At 30.3% G+C, this 23,568-nt stretch overlaps 4 protein-coding genes across 6 annotated transcripts in view; 2 read left to right on the top strand and 2 right to left on the bottom strand.

Annotated features, from left to right (window-relative positions):
* The first annotated feature begins 291 nt into the window (after positions 1 to 291).
* Positions 292 to 2,801, top strand: LOC106762410 (methyltransferase-like protein 13). Of its 2 annotated transcripts, XM_022780414.1 has the most exons (10): positions 292 to 345; positions 484 to 658; positions 813 to 929; positions 1,164 to 1,232; positions 1,341 to 1,360; positions 1,442 to 1,494; positions 1,603 to 1,633; positions 1,985 to 2,063; positions 2,368 to 2,507; positions 2,605 to 2,801. In XM_022780414.1, the coding sequence occupies exons 1-10, from the start codon at positions 322 to 324 to the stop codon at positions 2,635 to 2,637; spliced, it is 741 nt and encodes a 246-aa protein (XP_022636135.1). In that variant the 5' UTR covers positions 292 to 321; the 3' UTR covers positions 2,638 to 2,801. The 2 variants fall into 2 exon arrangements, with proteins under 2 accessions (XP_022636135.1, XP_022636136.1); XM_022780415.1 differs by lacking the exons at positions 1,442 to 1,494; positions 1,603 to 1,633.
* A 2,245-nt stretch (positions 2,802 to 5,046) lies between these two features.
* On the top strand, positions 5,047 to 10,475 carry LOC106762409 (choline-phosphate cytidylyltransferase 1). Of its 2 annotated transcripts, XM_014646309.2 has the most exons (8): positions 5,048 to 5,295; positions 5,579 to 5,692; positions 6,999 to 7,094; positions 8,169 to 8,211; positions 8,484 to 8,639; positions 8,774 to 8,854; positions 9,866 to 9,976; positions 10,124 to 10,475. In XM_014646309.2, the coding sequence occupies exons 1-8, from the start codon at positions 5,168 to 5,170 to the stop codon at positions 10,241 to 10,243; spliced, it is 849 nt and encodes a 282-aa protein (XP_014501795.1). In that variant the 5' UTR covers positions 5,048 to 5,167; the 3' UTR covers positions 10,244 to 10,475. The 2 variants fall into 2 exon arrangements, with proteins under 2 accessions (XP_022636134.1, XP_014501795.1); XM_022780413.1 differs by lacking the exon at positions 8,484 to 8,639 and having other exon boundaries at positions 5,047 to 5,295.
* A 3,512-nt stretch (positions 10,476 to 13,987) lies between these two features.
* On the bottom strand, positions 13,988 to 14,503 carry LOC106760058 (RING-H2 finger protein ATL73-like). Its single transcript, XM_014643494.2, has one exon. It carries the CDS (start codon positions 14,480 to 14,482, stop codon positions 13,988 to 13,990), a length of 495 nt encoding a protein of 164 aa, XP_014498980.1. The 5' UTR covers positions 14,483 to 14,503.
* A 5,179-nt stretch (positions 14,504 to 19,682) lies between these two features.
* LOC111241560 (polygalacturonase QRT3-like) overlaps positions 19,683 to 23,568 on the bottom strand; it is a 12,792-nt gene continuing 8,906 nt past the window's right edge. The window contains exon 3 of the transcript XR_002667616.1: positions 19,683 to 19,790. The gene's annotated coding sequence lies outside the window, so the exon portion shown is untranslated. The remainder of the gene's footprint in view (positions 19,791 to 23,568) is intronic.

The following is a 23,568-nucleotide window of genomic DNA, read 5'->3' as shown; positions in this document are numbered from 1 at the left end:
GGCCAGAGGGCACATTAATCAGACACATGGTATCACATCAAATGTTCAAACAAACATTTGGTTACTTGTTATTGGCAATCGCTTCGTGATTATCGGTGAGACAGGGACACATTTTAACTAAAAAAAAAAAAAACTATTGGAAAGAAGAGATTTATGTTTTAATTTCCAAAAATAAAAAATAAAATAACTTTAAACGAAAACCTAAATAAAATATATTTTATTTACTAAAATATGATGATGAAAATAATGGAAGAAGTATATTTATTAAGAAAGAAAAATTGAAACCGCATTTGGGTGATGCAGTAAGAAAGGAGTGAGCACATGGTTGAATGCCACGTTAAAGAAGTAGATGTTACTTTCTTTTGATCACTTCTCTCATCTTCTTTCCATTTCTTCAAGATTTGGAACAAAACAAAGTTTGTGACTGCAACATCTTCCTCATAAGGCATTGAATTGGACTCACCATTCAATTTCCATACGCAGAGAGTTATGACGTCAAGTACCCAAGTCTACGGTGAACCATGGTACTGGGACAACCGCTACACCAACGAACCTGGTCCCTTCGATTGGTATCAAAAGTACATCACTTTGGCTCCCATCATCAGCCTCTATGTCCCTCCTACCCAACGCATCCTCATCGTTGGTTGTGGCAACTCAGGCATCTTTTCTTCTCCTACCCTTCTTCTTCTTTTCTCTTTTTTTTCGTCTTTTATTCAGATCTCGTTCATGGGTACATGCCTCTTTCTTTGGATTCCAGAAAAATTACATTTTTATGTTCTTTGGGTTTTTGTTTTTTGTTGTGGTGTTTGCAGCCTTCAGCGAAGGCATGGTGGTTGATGGCGGTTACACAGATGTTGTCAACATTGATATATCTTCGGTGGTTATTGAAGCTATGAAAAGCAAATACCGAGATTTTCCCCAATTGAAATGTATCCTTTCTGCTTTGTGATTTGTCTGTGTCAACTTTTCATGTTATGGAATCGTAGAAGAGTTTAATTGTGCATTGCTGTGTCTGTCTATGAATAATTTTTTACATTATCTATCAATCTTGAGTTAGTGATTGAAAATGTCAACAACAAATTCGTTATAAAGTATTAAACTTCATTGATTTTAACAAAGATGTTAATAATGTTGAGTGTGATGTATCCTTAATAATTGGGCAGATGTGAAAATGGATGTGAGAAACATGAGTGATTTTGAATCAGAGTCTTTTGATGCTGCTATTGACAAAGGTATGCTTTCTGTTTAATTTTAGTTTTTTTTTTTCTTATCTGTTATTGTTATCATAAGTTCATATTTGACAATGAATTGTGCCGATACTGTTTGCTTTTGCTTTTCAGGGACTCTTGACTCTATCTTGGTGAGTGTAGTGATGGTTCATCGAAATGCAAGTATGTTTGACAAGTCTTATAGTTTGGTCTTTACATATTTTTGTTTGTAGTGTGGAAATAATTCAAGACAAAATGCTACAAAAATGCTTCAGGAGATCTGGAGGTATAATAAAACCATGAACAAAAGTCTACAATTGATCTGTTTTATTTTGAATTTTTTTTTATTCTTGATCTGTTCACCATTATTGAAGCAGTTGATGACACACTATAGGGTTCTCAAGGATAAAGGAGTTTATGTTCTGGTAATTGCACCTCTTTATTTATGTGGATTAAATATGTTTGTAGTTCTTCAACTTGGATGTGAAATTAAAATTTGTTTTAGGTTGAAACTTAAGCTGGAACATATCTACTTAGAAGTGAGCCTGAAATGTAGTTTGATACATCACAAAAATCTAATAAAGTTGAATCAAGAGAACTATATCTATTAATTTTTAAAGTTTGACGGCTAAACTATAACAAAATTTGATGTGGACGAAATTAAAAACATATTTAATCTATTTAAGCATCAATCTGCATTCATGTTTACTCTTCAATGGATATAATGTGCCTTTGCATCTCACCTGGGTAGGCTTCAATGGTTGTAAAATCTGCAGGTGACATATGGAGCTCCGCTATATCGCCTACGTTTGCTACGGGAATCATGCTCATGGACAATAAAACTCCATGTCATAGGTTGGCTTCAGTCTTAATGTCATTGTCATTTTGTTTTCCAAGTTACATACTTTCTGTTCTATATCTCTCAGATGCTTATCTGCATACCTCTAATTTTTCCTTTCTGTCATTTAATTTTGTAAGCCAGAAGTCCCAAATAACACAAAAGTTAGAATAGACAGGTTTCTAAATAAGCAATAGTATAAAAAAATGAACTAGGGAGTTATGCAGCAAGTTAAAATGAGTTTGTATCAAGTATATTATGCATCAAAAATTGGATTGTAAACTAAGCCCTAGTCTATAACCAGTGTCATGTTATATGCAGAGAAACTTGCCTCAGAAGAGAAATCTGATCAACCAGTTTGGGAGCTTACAAAACCTGTTCCCCTCAATGATGATGGAACCTCTGTGGAGGAAGCTCTAGGAAGGAATCCTGATGTCCATTACATATACATTTGCACTAAGGTCAAATACATGTCACATGTGATTCATACTTCTGACTCAAGTTGAGTGCATCCTTGCCCATTTGGACTAACCATTTTTGTTATAATGCTTCTTTCAGGAAATTTCTGCTAACTCAAACACAAAGCCATGATTAGGTTTTTTAGAGGAGGAGGCATACACTTCCACTCTCTATAAATTTATGTTGCTACTTTTTTACTGTAGTTGATCTTAGAGCTTGTAATGTTGAAGATATTTTGATTTCTCAGAATGTGATATCAAGACAGTCATTTGTTTAATTCCAAATTTGATTGATTCCATGACACTTTTCTTAACTTAATCATTGAAAGGATAGTGTTAAAATGTATTCTTCTAAATTCTCTTACAGTTTACAGTTCTCATTGTTGTATTATACTTTAAGCTTCTCACCATTATGGCTTTTTCTTATGTGTGTGATTTTTTAGTTTTAAGGAATCCCGATGACATCTATATATACATATAAACAAATTAGAGAATAAAAAATTATTAATTTGAAAATGAAAAAATAAATAAGAAAAATATAAACACATATGCATGAAAAGAAAAGAAACATGTATTTAAAGATATTTTCAATTCATTGTAGAATCTTATATGCATTTTTACTATATTTTACTAGAAGTTGTTTATTTTGTATTGAGTTAATGTTAAAATATAATTTAAAACAGTAAAATATAATAATCATTTGAAGTTAAAAAATATTTCTTTAAACAAATATATTATTTTAATAGTATTTACAAGATATTTTATGTATTAGGAAAAACACTTTTGTAATGTCATACTCAAACAAATTAATACTCACTTTTTATATAATTGTAACTAAATACTAAATTTAATTTGCTTTTATAAAGTCACTACATAGAATCTCTAATTTTTTAAATTTTAACATTTTTTTAAAATTTCTTAACTAAATCTTTTGAAATATTATTTCCAAAATAAATTTATTAAAAAATTATTTTACTAAATGGATCTATTTGTTTTTTTTTGGTTTTTTCTAAAATGGAAAGGAGAAAAAAAAAATCCCATCAAAAATTAAAATTAAAATTATGGAAAGGTAATTTAAAATAATTATTTGAAAATACTAAATTTTAGTTTTAATTAGAAGGTGAATAAAATAAAAATAAATTATTATTTTATTAACATAACTTTAAGTTATTATTAATAACAACAATGATGTTAATGTCATAAAATTTAAATTTATTTATATTTTTCATTATTTTTTTCCACATACCATTATAATGATAAATTTTATTTTAAATTAATATTTTAGAAAGTTTCCCTAAATAATATATTTTTTAAATAATATAATATAACAAAATCAACTTCTTAATTGATTTTTCTTTGTTCGATATTAGATTTTTTTAAAAATATTTCTAATGAGTTTATTTTAAAAAGAAATCTTTAAAAAATATTATTTTAAAATACATCTTAAATATCATAAAATTATTATTCAAAATTCTAATCGAATACTATTTCCTTCTGTACTGGATTAAGATTTTACTATTTTGCAGTTTTTTTATTGTAAAAAAAAAGAGAAAAAAAAAACATTTTAGACCAAGAATCTTTACCATTCAATTCCACTCTACAGTTTGTTTCTCAACGCTCACGGCAAAATATGACATAAAAACCGAATTTGAAAGAAAAAAAGACATTCAACTTAAATGACAAAATAAATTATTATCCTTAAGTTTTTCAAAACACAGATATCTTTCGAAAATCCATAATATGATTTCTAAAATAATAATAATAACTATTATTATAGTGATAAAAATTATCTTTATCTGTATTCCATTTTCATTTAAAATATTTACGTCATTATATATAATTATTAAGTAACAAAGAAAAACAAAAATGTTTTTTTTTTGTGTGGTTTGTTGCTAACTAAATAATAGCGTTGAAGACAGTGAAAATTATATTAATTTCTTTTATATTAAATATATATAGAATCTTTTATTTATAATAAAAAAAATATGAATTAAATTTAAAATACAAATAAATAATAATAATTTGAGTTAAAGATAAAAAATAAAATAATATATCTAAAAGTAATATTATTTTCAATATTAAAAAAAATATTAACATAATGAGTTTAGTTTCTCTAAAACACAGTTACTAGGAATGTAACTATAACCATGTCCTCGTACTAAATTTGTTAAACATGTCTAAAAGTGGAGAAACCAAAATCCTTAATTTCTGTTAACTAATGATAATTTCAATTTTTTTTAAAGATTCTATATAATAGAGTCACTAAAAACAAGAAAACACACAAATATTTCAATGTCAAATATATTGATTTTCAATTTTAAATATAACATTTGGTCAATTATTATTTTTTTGGTAAAAAAAGAAAAATATAAATTCTTTTTATCCTTGACTTTTGTCTTATATGAGATATGTTTGAGTGTAGTCAAATAAAGCGAAAAATAATTTAAAATAAAGGAAAATAACTGATTTTTGTTTTTTTTTTGTCTATCAAAGAAAATACGGCAAACTCAGCATTGCCGTGGATTTCGGCTTTCGGGGTGGGGTGGGGCGGGGCTCAGGTGGGTCCAGAGAAACGGTTGGGAAGATCATAGCCTGATCTTGGACCTCATTCACACGAACTATCTATAATTCATTCACTGAGAGAAGGAGAGAAATAGATAGTGATGGAAGAAGAAGAGCAAAAAGTTATGGAAAAGGGTTGCAAGGAAGCTCCTGTTCGAATTTATTCTGACGGGATTTATGATCTCTTTCACTTCGGCCATGCCCGTTCTCTTGAGCAAGCTAAGAAACTGTAATTCATACTCCTTACTTCATTTTTCTTTTGGAAAGGACACTTTTTTATGACTTGTAGTTGGACATCATGTTTTATTTCTTTTGGGTTGTTTGGTTCATGTTCATTGACTAAACAGACTTCATTCTACTAACTCTCATTTGGGTTAATTTTACCACTTCAAAACTGGGTTTTCTGTGTTTTGCTGAGTCAGTTATTTTTTTCTTTCTTTTTTAAACGTAGTTGTTGTTTGAGGGAAAATGTTCACGCTGTTTAAATCCATTTGTTTTTTTCTCAATTGAAGGTTTCCAAACACTTATCTCCTTGTTGGATGCTGCAATGATGAGATCACCCATAAGTATAAGGGCAAAACTGTTATGACTGAGAAGGAACGCTACGAGTCTCTTCGCCACTGCAGGTTTTGTTCTCCTTTCTTTTTTGGGTTTGAATTTTTACTCGTTTTTGCAGGTGTTCCCATATTTACGGTAAAGGATTATGGGTAAATTATACATATACTGTAAAGGGGGTCAATCAATAAAAAGTTGTCAAATATGACATTTTTTTTTTGGATTTTTCAATAGCTATCTTAAAAATCATGTTTACTATGATTTCTAATTTGTTGATGTCGTCGATACTCTTTATACTGTCAGTGAAAGATTTTACACTTATGAATTATATTTGCTTCAGGTCAGGTTTTGGTAGTATATAGTTTGATGGCATGTGTTGCTGTTGAAACTTACCTGCTTTTTCTTTCGTTTACCTTTTATTGGAAATTGATTGTATGGTTTCTGACTATCATAACTTTGTTGACTATTTTTTATGTAGTCTGATAAACCGTGAGATTGAGATTGGAACTGTAAAAGTATGCATACAAGGCTATAGTTTTGATTTTAGAGTATCGACAAGTCCTGGATGTCAAGTTTTTTTTCCATTATTAAAACTAGCATTTGTGGACTCAAATGGCTGCCTACATGAGTACAATTGTGATTGTGCTGATTTGTAGTGCCCAAGTTCTTTGGTTCTTTTGTGTTAGAGATTTCGTATTGACTAGAAATATGACAAAAAATATAACTAATTTATAATATTTAAGTGGGTCATTTTATGAGATTGAGTAAAGTTTGAAGTCTACTTTCATAAAGTGGTATTAGAGTCTATCTTAGCAAATTCAACATGATCAAGTTATAATATATAAATAGATGCATAACTCCATTTATAAACACATTTTCTGAGGTTGAATTGAACTTAAAATCTACTATCATAAGATTTTTTAGTTGTAGAAATGAATGTTAATCCTTTTTTTATCTTACTGCTGAGGGTTTTCCGAGTTAGCTACATCTTGTAGCTGATTTCAGAAGCTAAGTTCTTACTGTGTTGCTCTAACCAAATTATTGGCATTCATTTCATCACCCTTATTTTATTTGTATATGGTGGTGGTTCTTTGGTATTGTTTCATCTGGATATACTTTGGACGATGGGTTATACTTTGAAAATTATTTGCTTCATCCACGACAAGCTCTGTCTTTTTTTTTTTTTTTCAGTTGTCTCCTAAGATCTAACTAGTGGTTGAAATCTTAAAAAAATAAAAATTAACTCGATTCCATTTGTGTCTCACTTATAAATTGCTTTTGAATTCCTGATTACATTATATTAACTTTGCATTTTGAATCTATTAACTGCTAAGACTATATTAGTGTGTGAAGCATTTTGAATTGTACTTGCTCCAGGTGGGTTGATGAAGTTATTCCAGATGCGCCATGGGTAATCACCAAGGAGTTCCTTGACAAGCATCAAATTGACTATGTGGCACATGATAGTCTTCCGTAAGGTTAACCAACCCCAGGCTACACTTTACTTTTCTATTACGTTCTTAATAAGTAAGAAGCATGGATACAATGTAAGACATAGATATGAAACTATGACCAAGGACATGATCCAACACAAACACAGGGAAACAACAAATTCCTAGAAAAGATATAGGGCATGACGTGGCCAACTGAGTTATATAAAAAATAATCAAAATAGCATCTTATGATTATACAATATCATGTCCTTTAAAAAACCCTTCACATTAAGTCTGGCATGTGTTATTGCTTGTTCTTTAATTTCTTTCAGCATTTTGAATTCTCCTATTGGGAGGTTGAATTTAAAACCTAATTCCCAAGCATTATTAAGCTACAAATTTCTAAATTTATGACAATCTTGGTTGTTATAGTTCTTGTTGGCTAAAACTAATTGTATTGAAGGCTTGCACGGAATTTATATCACAGCACTCTCTTTTTTCTGGTGTCTGTTCTGATTCATGAATTTAATCAATTTTTTGCTTACACCTATTGTAAAATTTGGTTTTTTGTTAGACGGGTCTTTTTGTTTTCATTTATTTGTTATGATTGTTATTATTTTTCTTTAAGTGTTGCACAGATATGGATACAATCATACAAGTATCAAGTATATTTCAATACGTAATATTTTAAAATTAAGATATGGGTACAACAATGCATATTACATAAAGTATAATTATATTTATGTATTTCTTATATCTTTTAATTTATTTTTCTCTCTTTCTTTTATTTCTTCGTACAGTTGGTTTTTATATATATTTTTCATCATTATCACATATTTACAAGCCTTTAATATTTCTAATGTGGCGACCACCATACAATATGCCTATGCGCATTGGCTCCTCTATGGGTATGTACAATATAAATATGTTGCCAAATTTGAAATATCATCATCATCATCATTATTATTATTTTCACGTGGTTGTCTTATGATGCTTCTGTATTATTCGTATGATACTGTTCTGCTTGCATTGCAACGCTTGAGTATATATGATGGTACCATTTTCTTCAAGTTCTTCTCATATATATTATTACTTCCTTTTTCTATTATCATAGTTATGCTGATGCAAGTGGAGCTGGAAAGGATGTGTATGAATATGTAAGTTCAAGTGATAGAACCATATTCTAATTAAGTTTCCATTAATTGAATGTCCTCACTTCCTGTGCCTGTTTGGCAGCATTCACATCTATTTCTCATAGCATTCAGTTCTTTATGCCTTTTTTTTTTCCTCAAAAAGTATATACTGATTGGCCTACAGCTGGCTGCATATATTTAACCATGTTAATCTGTATCAAATTAAGAATACCTGTAACCATCTCAAACTTTTCTGCTGAAATTTATGATCTTGTGCCTTTTAATTTCTTATCTAGGTTAAGTCTATTGGAAAATTTAAGGAAACAAAGCGGACTGATGGAATTTCTACTTCTGATATTATAATGAGAATTATCAAAGATTATAATCAATATGTAATGCGTAATTTGGACCGTGGTTACACAAGAAAGGAACTAGGTGTCAGCTATGTCAAGGTTTGTTCTTTTGGTTAGCATCTTTGTTTTTCTTTCTTTCAAATTCTTCATGTTTTAGTATTCCGTTTCATCATTGGTTTGCTTCATTGCTTAATGGGGGAACTTATCTTTGTTACACAATCTCTTATTCACAGGAGAAGAGGTTGAGAATGAACATGGGACTTAAAAAATTGCAGGAGAGAGTGAAGAAACAACAAGAGAAAGTTGGAAAAAAGGTAACAGTAGATCATGAAACATCCTACTGTCTTTTCAACTTTCATAGATCCAATATTATTATTATTATTATTACAATATAATCAAGAGGGTTTATTTGTATCAAACTTAGTACACTCTTGAATACTATCTCACATGACAAAATTTATTTAGTACTCATTGATTGTAGTGTCTGGAGGTTTCACTCAGTCAGTAGAAACCAATGAGATAGTCTCCACTGATTCTACAAGAAACCTTCGCCACATTCTACTGAATTATGAAGCGTTCCCATTTTCTAATGTCTCTGTCTAAAAATTCTGTTCTCTTACTCTCTAAATTCAACAGGCACAAAAAGAAAAGTAAAATAAAGATTTAAAAATTATAAAGTGGAAAATCGAAACATCCCAGACTACCAAATATTATCTACTGATACAATCAAGAAATTATCACAATGAAAATTACATAACTTATCTAATGTTTAAATGATATTTTGGGAAATCTTGTGCCAAAAATCTGTTGTCATTAGTAAGGTCTATTCTCATCATAGAACAAATGCGTAAATACATTACATATATCAGAGGAGAACTGAAGTGATTGGCGACATGATACTATTATGGTGAAGTTAGATATGTAGAAGAAAGTGAGATCATATCCACCAATATTCTCTTAAACTAAAGCATTTTGTAAACATAAATTTCTTTAAATTAGTGGTAGATATACCATTACTTTCTTACTTTACACATCTCTTCACTTTAGAGGTTTTAAATCTCATTAGACCACAGCAATCTACTATATACATTATTGTCATTCTTTTCTGTCCTTTGCTGAAGGGTCAGTAAAGTGTGTCAAATGGTTGTAAGAATTATAATCTTTATTCTTTGTATTACTAGAATTTGAGTTTGAGTCTAGCTTTGCAAAATCAATTTGTGAGGACAAGATCTCTCTCACTGGAGTTGATATAGGAGTTGAACAGTGCTGAATGTGTCTTTTCCTATTCAATATGCTGGTGATGACTAATTTGTTGAACTTTGCAGATTCAAACGGTGGGAAAAATTGCTGGAATGCACCCTAATGAATGGGTTGAAAATGCAGATCGATTGGTTGCTGGATTTCTTGAGATGTTTGAAGAAGGCTGCCATAAAATGGTAGATTCCTTTTACCTCTCCAAAAGATTGCTCATTATAATAACAAATGACTAGTCTTTGCATCACGTGACATTGTTCCCTGCTTAAATATTGCATTGATCTTCTGATGTGTAATGTACTAATTTGGTTAGTTTTCTGACATCCCAGGGAACAGCAATCAGAGACAGAATACAAGAACAATTGAGGGCACAACAGCTGAAATCTCTTCTTTATGATGAGTGGGATGATGATGATTCATTCTATGATGGTGAATACTACTCCGACTAAAGGGGCAAATAAATTTGTGTGTTTCTGGATTAAGGATCATTCCTATATGTAACTAAGCTACCCTTTCTGTAAGGAGAATTGTTAGAAGGATACTGGATTTCATACATGCAAGATCGTTTTGTACATTATTTTCCTTTGTACATAGTTTGATTTGATTCTTGTTAAAAGAGAATGTAACTTTTAAGAGTACTGTTGGGACAGACCTTCAATCAGACCTTTCTTCTTTACTCTCTTTTTTCTGTTACTATGCTAAGGGTTTCTTCACAAGGAAGGAAATCCCATGTGTTTCTTCTTAAGGACTTGACATTTATTGAAAGTGTTAGTTTCTGACTGAGGTACAAGTTTTGAAATTATTAGGTGATTTTTGAATCTTATAGCCTCTAATTATCACATCATATCATAAATTAAAATACTTAAATATGTCTTATGAAGATTAGTTGAGACTATGAATACTTAATTATATGTACTACTTGATAAAACGAGGTAGCTTCTGCATATTCTGAAAACTGAAATGAAAAAGGCTTGTTTGTATGAGTTTGTGTTATAACAAAAATTATAAAATGCCATGAAATGGTAAATTTGCTAGCAAGAAATTAAGAAATTAAGATGTGATATTGCAAGTCAATTAGAGTAGTAACTATGAATGATCAGCTTTAAAATATATAAATATGTCACATGATTCATAAGTAAAAAGGTATGATTCTGTTCATTCCAATCTTTAATATTAATTTTAGCTAATTACAAGTAAATTAAGTTATTAAAAAAATTTAAAACATAAAAAGTACATTCTTTTATAAAGAAGAATGTTTGGTTAAACTTAAAAGAAGTATTTATGAAATAAACAATCACTTATTTAAGAATCTGATAATAAGCTGTTTTATAAAAATTACTTATAAATAAATAAATAATTTTTGTTAAAAGTTCTTATTTTTAAGTTTAATCAAACTCACCCAATTTGTTTAAATTATTTTTAAAATAAGCAGATTAGGACCAAGATAACCCGAATGTTGTTATTTAGTTTAGTTTCCTTCTCTTTTTATTTCTTTCATGGATCATCATCATCTTAAAGCAATTCAATTTTAAAGAATTCTACTTATATTGCCATATTTAATAATATCAAATACGAATATTCTCGAATACTTATCTCTTGGTCGTGTTTTCATATCATCATTATTGCTTAGACTACTTGGTTGGGTTGAACTTTTACCCTTTAACATTAACTATCGAACGTTTTAAAATAAATTTATGAAATGATTTTTTTAATTTTTAATATAGTTAAATACATAAATTTTAATTTTTTGTATTATTTTAGAACACTTGTTAAACTCTTTTAAAAATGTGATGATTTTATTTAACATAATTAAGTTGTAAATTATAGTTTTCTTGTAAAGGCACGAAATGAAGAAAGTGATGGGACAAATGTGGCTTTATCACACACTTGGATATGTCGGAAGAGAATATGCATTTACGAAATGAGAATATGCATTTAAAGATAAGGACCACAATTGGGTCATTATAATAATAATTGTTTAATTTCTATTTGCAAGTATTATAAAATAAATTCACTTAACATTTATTTAGAAAATACAAACATGTTTTAAAAAATTGATAGAGTTGTTGGTTAAATATATTCTTAATTCAAATAAAAAATAGAAATATTTATTTACTCTTTAGGTTTATTAAGAGGGACAAAACAGATATGTACTTTGATTTGGTTTAATTAACTTTGAATATGAAAACATAAATTGAACTAAAGTCAAGTAAAAAGAGCACTACTTTTTTATTTTTTTTAAGCTTTTCTAAGAGTGATTAGACAGTTTGTGAAATTTAGATCAATTTTGAATACTCCTTTTTAAAAAAAAAAAAATAAAGAAAAAACTCATGCAGTAATCCATGGTTTTAGTGCTTCAATTTTTTTATATATATTTTTTTAATTTCTTTTGTTTCTAATTACAAGACAATATTTTGAATTTTTTTCCTTTTTGTACTACTTTTTCTTCTCTTTTTTTGTTAATTACTTCTTGTCTTGTAACTTCCTATGTTCTATAAAATATGCCAAAAAGCTATATAATCTAAGTTTAAAGTATTACATTTTTTAAAAGGAAATTTGCACTCATTTATTGTAATCCTTCATTGTTTTAACATGTCCTGTATTTAAGGATATGAAAAATTATTTATTAACAAAATTATATACATCTAAACATGGAGAGTGTGGTTATTCACATAACATGCATGCCAAGTTATAACTAAACATTGTTTTAGAAAAAAGTAAATTTAAGATGATAAAATTAACATTTTTTTTTTCAAAAAACTAAGTAAAATTTCCAATAATCATAGAGTAAAAATTTATTTAATATTCTAAAAATATATATTTGAAAACTGAAATATAGGAATAACAAGGTGATCCAATGACATAAACCATGTTTTTCATAATAAAGATAACAAATAAATTTGTTCTTGTAGATATTGTTTGAATTTATTCCAATTTTAATAGAAATTTTTTACATTGATCAAATAAAGGTATAAAGTATATTAATAACTAATGTTTTAAATTGGTATAAGAATGAATATGTATACAAGTCTCCTATTTTCATTTGGATACTCATTTCCGTTTTAAATTAAAAAGAGTCCTTAGTAAACTTTTCTTCATTAGTGTTTTTTTTTTTTCATTTCAGTTAAAGAATCATACTTTTACAACACAATTTGTCACTTTCTCTAATTCTTTGACTTATTCAATATCTTTACTTCAATTACATATATAATATTTTTTTTTCATTATCCAGTTTTCTTCAAACGACATGTGGCATTTTAGTATACGTAAAACTCAATTTCTCTAATTAAATAATATGAACTCTTAGTTTATTAGATAACACAAAAAAAATAATTATATTTTGTCTGTTCATAGGTTCGTAATTTCATTTCGACATTTTCTTTTTCCACACAAATTTACTTTTTCTTTTACAATGATTGAAATCATTCAATATTTTCCAAGTTTACTCAAATTAATTTGAAAAATTAATAGATTTTGTATTTGTTGTAAAATTTCAATTGCGTAATTTTGATTTAATAACATGTTCTATATATTGTGATTTTTATTTTTGGCGATAAAATTATTTAATTAATACTTTGGACGGTGCAATTACGAACATAAGCATATATGTTACTTGACGAGAGTAATAGATGGGGATGGTAATGAAAATGAATACATTGATAAACTTTCACATCATATCTCATTATCATTCCTAATCCCAAAACTCATTGGTATATTAAACTCAAATCCTTAATAAGAGTGTATTTTATGAGAAATTTGCAAATTTTCTCATAAATTAAAATTAATTATTAAGATGACTTAAACAGCTTTACTCAGTTAAAAAGTTTGCTAAAATATTATTATAAATGCTTAAAAAATTCAAGATAGAGATTACTGTTAATTATTATAGATTTATTACAGCATTACTCGTATCTCAAACAATAAAAGAGCAAAGAAGAATAGACCTTAAGAAAAGGTTTAGCATAGAAGATGTGAGTGTTGTTGTTACATATGTAAGGTAAATGAAATTAGGAAAAAGTCTTTTTAACAACTTTTTTTTGACAACTTTTTGACAACGCATACGTGGTAGTTTGTGATTGGTCCGTTTCAAATATTTTTTTAGAATAAATTCAAACAGACTAATAAAATAATGACCTGTGTCTTGTTGTCAAAATGTTGTTAAAAAAAATTGTTAAAATATTATTATCATAAAACTATGATACTATAACATGCAAGGAGTGTAGTGAATGAGTAGACTTGAGGAGGGTCCTACAAGTAGGGCAAGAAGAGTGAGAAAAGAGCCACTTATCAATGCAGTGAACATGAAAACGGTGATTGCAGTTTGGGAGGAACCTTATGCTGTCCCCATCACAGAACTCTGATAAGCAAATGGCACAGTTACACGGAGAGCCACCAGAATGAGTGTAGGTCGACGTTGGCAGAGCCACCACTTCTCTCTTCTTCAGCCCTGAATTCAGTCTCCTTGAGGCAATCCATTGAAAGGGTTCCGTCACAACACGATTCGCACATTGGAACACACATTGCAACATTGTGTTCAGACCAAGAGCACATAGCAAGGCACACACTATGGCTGCCAAAATAACCATCAAACTTATGCTGTGCTCTGATGGGCTGCATGGTTTTCCTGTTCTCATAGGGCTCATGCTTGGTGCACCCAAGGGACTCTCAGACTCAGTTTCACCCATCATGTTCGACAATCTTTTACATACATTCCATCACCTCAAGCAAATGTACATTATATATATGACTCATGACTTATGGATTACTATGTCACATTTTGAGACTTTGTAGCATAATGTCTTAAACATAATTATTTATCTTGAAGATAATAGTATACATAAGTAGATAACATACATAATTTCTACACTAATGAGATATTGTCTATGTTTTCACGGATTTGTGTTTGATACTGTTTTGAAAGAGATTTTACTAACAAAAATATCTTATATGTATCATGTTTATCTCTTATTTTATCTGATTTGAGACTTTGTTTACCTATGTGGAAGGAAAAACTGGTGGGGCAAGGACATGGAGCATTGCTTAGTTGATAATCCACTGTCTTCCTTTATGTTTATGCGTTTGAAAGCACACCAAAAAAGCAACTCATATTTTCCTTCGTTCCATGATATGAATTTTAAGCTTGTGGATTTTAGTGCACTTGGACTCATTCTCTGGTAAGATACGTGAATGATTGTATCTCTCATAAGTCAAATTATGAACTCTCGTTTTGTTGTATATGGAGGAACCAGGGATTGAACTCTAGGTTATTTTCAATGCATTCATTAACATAAGCTTCTCATATTCTGTACATTCTGTACAACATTCATAAAATGTGCTCATCATCATCTTCTTTGTCTCTTTTATCCTCAAAAAGTGGTGCTGTCTATTTATTTCTGGCATGTCCTTTGATTGATTTTAGTTTTGTGTAGGATTCTGATTAGTGGTTGGAATTAATTTGATTGTCTCTCAAACTGTTCTATCTGTTAGAATGTTGTACTAAAGATAAGGCTTCAAAAGTTTGTGGTTCACCTAAACTCAATCATAATATTAAATATAAAATTAATGATATATGATTTCAGTTTCCTGATCAAGAAAAATATAACCGAGAAGTTGATTATTTTATAAGACTTTTTAAGGAAATTTTACAAGTATATTACAGTAATGAAAAAAATATAAAACAAAAGTTGTTCTCTTTAATGATGAAATTCAGAAGTTAGATTCATCAAATCGTCTAAAACACATGTTTAGTAAATATTTAACTAAAAGAATGATAAAAGTGAAAGATTTTTCTACATTAAATAATTTAAATTTGAGACTGCTTAAATAAAATAAATAAATAAATAATTGTATCATGCTAGTTTTCTTTTTCAAATTGGAATTTGTTATTTCAAATATTAATTATTAATAAAATTGGTAAATATTTCATACGATAAATCAGTAACTAATTTATATCTACTTTGGGTGCTTTCTTTTATATAGTCTTGTTTATAAAGTTAATGGTTTGATAAATTCATCATTTTGGTAGAAAAATTTCTTCACACTTATGAACAATTTAAGTTTCTATTCAAAAAAAATTATTATAGCATAAGTGATTAAAGTATTAATTCAATTTTATAATTAGATGAAATGGACTAGTTCACAAATTATAAGAAAACGGGTTCTATATTTGGTCTTTTGTTTGTATTCTAATTGAAAATTAAGTACTTTTTGTAATTTTTTTATTTATTAATTTATATTTAATATGAAATAAAATATATTAACATGATGACAGTACCATGAGGTGCTATGTCAATGTGACTATACTGATATTAGTATCTTTTGTTGTTAAATGTTGAATATTAATTTTACGACGAAAAATAACTAAAATTAAATTGGCCATATAGAAAATAGAAAAAACAAATATATAAAATAACAATAATAACAAGATTAAATTACAATTAAGTCTAACATTTTGTTAAAAAATCTAGACCTTTTTTCGACATAAAAAACTAAAAATATTAGTCTATGAATGGTGATCCTATTTGTTGAATCACTCTAAATTTCCTATCGACTACTCTTTAAAGGCTTTATCTTTATGATAAGACACAATTTATTTAGACTAAAAGATATAATTTTATAATAAACGAAGAATGAAAAGTATTTACTGTATAAGATATCTACAAATAAATTTAAAACACTTTATTTTTTATTTTAAATTTTTATTTATAATTTTTTAAATATTCTATCTTTTTTAAGATTTTTATTGATCAGTCATCTTTTCAATAGTGAATAGAGATGGATCAAAACTATGATAGAATAAGTTCTTTTTTTTATAGAGGATTCTATTTAATTTTTCTTACTTTGTGAGTTTGTGTAAAATTTATAATCTATCTATTTGATTCAATCGGGGGATAATAATATTGTAATAATATGAACAAGTAGCCTACATAACTCACTGTTGAACCAAGAAGGAAACAAGCCCTTGAGCTGGTTTCTCAGTTTCCACAACCACAACATTGTCAGTCACATTTATCACAGAATGTGCCAAAAACTTGGTCGCATAAAATGAGTACTGGAAGTGCTGTGACAGATGATATGAATATAATAACCCTTACCTGTATAGTCCATGTAACAATTATCAATTCTAGTTTGTGAATTCCCTGCTAGTTTCACCAAAATGCCAATGCCACCAAAATCTGTGGCCTTGTTATAGCAATGCACTCCTATGAGGAAGTTGGCCTGGTCCCACAGAACAATCCCTCTGCCTGCAGAGAAAATTGAAACATCTGTGTTGTGCTGGCAAGGTCATTGGTTAGGCCAGAGAAATTCCTCTCCCCATTGTCATTATTGAGTGTTGCCCAAGAAAAGTGAAAATCTCATATGTAAGCAGAGAAACTGAGGTATCTGGTATGATAATATCGTTTACTGAGATTTTCACCTCATCTTCTGATAGCTTCATACCATGAACAATAGTCGTTTCTTGAAACATTGTTTCACGAGCTACCGGAACGATGCCGGTACCATCTAAAACGTATAACATACATGGACTAGCATCATTCATGTCGTCCCCTGAGACGACTGGTGTTAAACAACTTCATTTCCCACTTTTCATTGTCAGTGTAAATGTTAGATTATACAAATAATAAATTATTGGCTTAATAGCTATTTTGGTCCCTATTTTTGTTTGGTTTGTTCATTTTGGTCCTTATTTTTTATTTTTGTTCAATGTGGTCCTAAAGATTGTAAAATTTGTTCAATTTAGTCCTTTTCTGAAACGACGTCTAAATAGTTAACGGCAAACAGTACAATTGTGCAATGCAGTAACGATTTGGCACAGGACTGCCTACGTGGATGCCCCTGATGCACAATTACGTGGACTTAATTAAATTTTAAGTGAAATTAGGGTTTTTATATTAGGGTTTTATGTTTGAAAATGAAATTAAGGGTTTTTCGAATGAAATTACCCCCAATTTGAAGCAATGTCTCATTCGCAATGAAACCCAATCTTTGACAAAGTGCAGATTCTGAAATTAGAGTTTTGTTTACTTTGTTTCAGTGAAAGCCACCATGGTGACCAACCTCACACTTATTTCATTAACTTCCAGCCATGGATTGTTTCTAAATATTAGCCTTTTGTTGTTGGGATTTTGAGTGAGAAGAGCTTCAAAGTTCAGAACAAGAGGTACCATGTGACCCAAATTAAGAATTGACATCATAATCAGTGAGATGAAGTGGAGTAATTCACGGCAACCCTGTGACCCAAAGTAAGTTCTCCAAATTTTTCTTCTTGCTGCTTCCCTAGGTTCAATTCACGGCAACCTACCATACACAAGGTTCCTGCCCCAGCATCATAAACTCCTTCTGCAATGATAGAATCTGCACTTGTCAAAGATTGGGTTCCACACTACGCTTCAAATTGGGGGTAATTTCATTCGAAAAACCCTTAATTTAATTTTCTAACATAAAACCCTAATATAAAAACCCTAATTTCACTTAAAATTTAATTAAGTCCACGTAACTCTGCATCAAGGGCATCCACGTAGGCAGTCCTGTGTCAAATCGTTACTGCATTGCACAGCTGTACTGTTTGCCGTTAACTATTTAGACGTCGTTTCAGAAAAGGACTAAATTGAACAGATTTTACAATCTTTAGGACCACATTGAACAAAAATAAAAAATGAGGACCAAAATGAACAAACCAAACAAAAATAGGGACCAAAATAGCTATTAAGCCTAAATTATTTAACAAATAATAAATTATTTAACAAAAATGTTTATTAATAAAAATGTTTATTAACAAAAATGTTTATTAATTTTACCTGTGGGAGGCACAACATGTTTCAGTCACTTCTATAGTGACTTCATCATACAATTTCGCCCTAAAGCTTTTTTGAGACCTTTTGTGTCAGCCTTTGTTCATACTCTTGGTTGTGTGCGTATGAAGTCTGACGTGAGGAACTCCCAAAATAATCTTTAATGCCTACTCCAGTACCAGCAACGCGCACTCGTTCAGGGTGCTCAGGTCGTCCAATTACAGTGTTAAGAATATTTTAGCGACCCTTTGGAGTGAATTGACCTTGGGAGCTCTGCTCAACCGAGGAGTCTTGTAACATAAAAAAAATACCGTTATTCTTTAAAAAGTTCAATGTAACATGTATAAAGAAACTATTATTATTTTATGAATAGTGATAACTTACAATTCTTTCAGATATTTCTCGTGCAGTCTCAGAATAGTAGGTGTCCAATGATCTTAAACGAGCTAATTTTCACTTCTCATGCCGAGAAGGGGGCTGGGGGCTACCATCATCGGATAAGGGTCTACCTTCTGTCTTTTGCTTGAGGATTTTCTCCTCAAGCATCCTATACCCACCACGAGATAATAAGTGAGAGTTTTTATTTTAAGCACTTATTCCTTGTGCTTTGGATCTTGTTTCTTGTCATATATAATGAATTAGTTCATATGATATAAATTTGTTAATAAAGAATTGAATAATATCAATTATATTTTGCACATACAGACTCTTTTGTTTGGCTCCAAATACACATATCTCGAGGTCAACTTAGTCTTAAAACCCCAGAATTTTCAGCAATAGATGATAAAAACGTATTTCTAAGTGTTACGACATTTGGAATGTCAAATGTCATTTGCAATAAACATAATAAAGTTGTATCAGTACAAAAATATCAATATAAAAAAACAGTAAATCAAATGATATTAATTAACTTACCAATAGATCATTCCATATAATGTTCCGATCAACCTCGAACACATAGTCAAAAGATGAAGTAAGAATATTAATCCTATCACGCGCCAATACTCCAAGGTATGATTTGAAGACACCTGCATTTGGGTCAGATGCCGTACCGGTGATCACATTAACATCCACAGGTGTTCTTTCACCATTATTTCTTCTGACCATCAATTGTCTCAACCTGGTTATATGTATATTCTCTCATTATGATCTGACTGAATTGCATGAACATCGTCAACTAGAAGGTGGTCATCCAAATTTGTCCCTGTTTTAAACGAATGGTTGTCAGCAATATGAATATTAATCAGATTGTCTTCGTTAACTTCAATTTGTTTTTTTGCCTTGAAGAGCGACATACCAATGATCATATGCAGGATCTTTGACATATAAAACCCGACATGATTGATGTACCATGATAAACGGTTTGTCTTGATAACATACCTTTCGAAAATCAACTAGTGTCATACCCGATTCATCTATTTTCACACTACCCTTATCGTCAAACCACTTACATTTGAACAATGGAACAAAAAACTTAGTGTAATCAGCCTCTCATATCTCTTCTATTATAACATAATATCTCATTTTGATATTTTGATGTGGAAAATTTGAGCGACTCAGCTTCTAGACTGACTCCATTATATTTTACGGTGCTTTTATCATCTAAAGTCTTCGTATAGAATGTGCAATTATTTATTTCATAACCTGTACAACATACGACATCAAACTTTAAACCATTTGCAAGCCACAACAAAGTCTGAGAAAAATGTGGCTCTTTGTCAACTTCAGATTTGAACCAAGACATAAATGTTCTGTTATGCTCCATCAACTGTCATTTCTCTTATTGTCTTGAATTTTTATTCTTCACAATGGCTTTGTGTGCTTGCAAAAAAGGGATCACTTCATATGTGTTGTTCAATATATAAAGATGTATTTGCAACAATTCTTCGCGATCTACATTCACACCTCGGATGCTTTTACTTGTAGAACATTTATTCAACCATGATGTGTGAAGAACTACTATTGGATTTGTTAAAGTCATGTAATCTAAACAAAACTTGATACTTTCTTCAGCAATATACCTTTCAATCATTGAACCTTCGGGACACTATGGATTTTTAACGTACCCTTTCAAAATCTTCATATAACGTTCAATAGGATACATCCATCTTAAGTATACTAGTTCCCACAACTTGATTTCTCTAACCAAATGAACAAGTATGTACCATGATGTCATAAAGAGATGGAGGGAAAAACATCTCTAGTTGACACAAGATGATAACAATATCTCCTTAAACTTCATCTAACTTTGTAGGATCGATGGTTTTACTACAAATTGACGAGAAAAATGAACACAACCGAGTTAAGGTTTACTTAACATTTTTGGGAAACATTCCACGAATAGCCACCGGTAACAATTGTTGCATTAAGACATGACAATCATTAGACTTCATGCCAACAAGCTTTTAAGTCCTGCATCAACACTAAACTCTTCATATTTAAAGAGTATCTTTGTGGTACCTTGATACTCTTTAAACAAAGGCAAAAATTATCTTCTCTTGTTTGGACATTGTGTAACATGCAAAGGGCAAATAAGTACATTTACCAATCTCCCCAGGTGTCAACTCTTCTCGGATCTTCAAGTCAACCAAATCCAAACGAGCATTCACTTTATCTTTTGTTTTTCCCTGAATGTTGAGTAGTGTATCAATCAAGCTATCACACATTCTTCTCTACATGCATCACATCTTCATGGTCAAAGTTAGATGTTAGACATTGCATAGATGTGATGCATGTAAAAAAGAATGTGTGTGATAGCTTGATTGGTACACTACTCAACATTCAGGGAAAAACAAAAGATGGAGTGAATGCTCGTTTGGATTTGGTTGACATGAATATCCAAGAAGAGTTGGCACCCAAGGAGATTGGTAAACGTACTTATTTGCACCCTACATGTTACACAATGTCCAAACAAGAGAAGATAAGTTTTTTTTTTTCCTTTGTTTAAAGAGTATCAAGGTACTACAAGAATACTTTTCAAATATGAAGAGTTTAGTGTCGATGAAGGACTTAAAGCTTGTTGGTGTGAAGTCTCGCGATTGTCACGTCTTAATGCAACAATTGTTGCCGGTGACTATTTGTGGAATTTTTCCCAAAAAATGTTAGGCAGACCATAACTCGGTTATGTTCATTTTTCTCGTTAATTTGTAGTAAAGTCATTGATCCTACAAAGTTAGATGAACTTCAAGGCAGGATTGTTATCATCTTGTTTCAACTAGAGATGTTTTCTCATCTATCGTTTTTTGACATCATGGTATTGTCGCAACCGAAATCGTGACGGGAGGACGATCCAAAAAAGAAAACGGTTTTGAAAAAGTGTTTAGAGTCGCCACCATAGTTTATTCTGGAAAACTACGGAAAAACCATAAAAAAATAAAGCATGGTCTGCGAAAACCGGATTTTAGGTCCGGGAGTCGGTTATGTGTAGGGAAGGTACTAACACCCTACAACGCCGACCCGAAGGCAGTACCTTTAATTAAATACATGAATGATGATGTGGTTTTCAAAATGCTTAACTTCCCCAAGAAAACAATACTTTAAAGAAACAATATATTTTTTTTAAGGGTTAAATATGTTTTTAGTCCCTATACTTTGGGGCGATTTTGGTTTTAGTCCCTCTTTCAAAATAAGGTACAACTTAGTCCTTCAACTTTAGAAAACTCTGGTTTTAGTCCTTTTTACCAAATTTTTTTAACTTTATTTGTTGTTTCAAACGCGTTTCTCAATTAACATTGAAGCAAAAATGTGCCAAACAGTGTAAACAATCCAAATGCTATAATGAACAGTGTAAAAAATGTGCTTGAAACAGAAAATAAAGTTACAAAAATTTGGTAGAAAGGACTAAAACCAGAGTTTTCTAAAGTTGAAGGACTAAATTGTACCTTAATTTAAAAGAGGGACTAAAACCAAAATCGCCTCAAAGTATAGGGACTAAAAACATATTTAACCCTTTTTTTAATTTTTGAGCCCGACAAGGATTGACCTTACTCCTATGTATTTTCAAAGTGAGAAATCAGGGTTACGTAGTTCTAGCTGAAAGATTGTTTGTTGTTTGAAAAAGGGATGTTTCGTGTTTTTCTATTTTTATATAAGGAAGGGAAAAGGTTTCCAGCACAAGGACGACGCGTGCGGTCACACGTGTGTTTTAACCTTTAAAACATATTTTTGTATATTATTTTTTTAGAAGAAAGGAAAAAGGTTTCAAGCACAAGGACGACGTGTGCGGTCATACGTGTGCTTTAACCTTAAAAACATATTTTTGTATATTATTTTTTAAAAGCATGGGAAAAGGTATCCAGCACAAGGACGACGCGTGCGATCACACTTGTGCTTTAACCTTTAAAACATATTTTTGTATATTTTTAAAAGAAAGGAAAAAGGTTTCCAGCACAAGGACGACGCGTGCGGTCAAACGTGTGCTTAACCTTTGAAACATTTTTTTATTATTTTCTAAAAGAAATAATGATATTAAGCATTAGGACGATGCGGACGATCACACGAGTGCTCATACCATTATTTACTTATTTAGGAAAATTTGAGAGTATTGAGTGTTAAGCTGATGCGAATGATCACACGAGCACTCATACCCTTATTTAATACTTTCTTATTTTTATTATTTTTTTACTTTTAATTTTTTTTTTCCAAACAGAACTTGTAAACAGAGTATTTTGCTTGGTTACTCCGAAACACACGGGAACCATTTCTCCAAAACATTAAGCTAATTAAGAACCTATTCAACTGTATAACAAACCCCTACATAGTAAGGATGAAATTTTATAACAAAAAGTAAATTCATCTGAGAAATCAATTTGCAACTTTCTTTAACAAGCTAACAACTAATGCAGTAGCAAACAACATTGTCCATACGTTCTTACTCTTGTCTCCTTTCTTCAACTTGTCTACCTTGTTCTTCTCCTCGTCATACAATTTCTTCATGTTTTCTTTCTCCATTTTCTCTTCCTCTAAAGCAGTTTTATAATACT

The sequence above is a fragment of the Vigna radiata genome, chromosome 5, assembly GCF_000741045.1.
Source record: "Vigna radiata var. radiata cultivar VC1973A chromosome 5, Vradiata_ver6, whole genome shotgun sequence".
NCBI lineage: Eukaryota > Viridiplantae > Streptophyta > Magnoliopsida > Fabales > Fabaceae > Vigna > Vigna radiata.
This window is presented reverse-complemented; position numbering and strand designations above follow the sequence as displayed.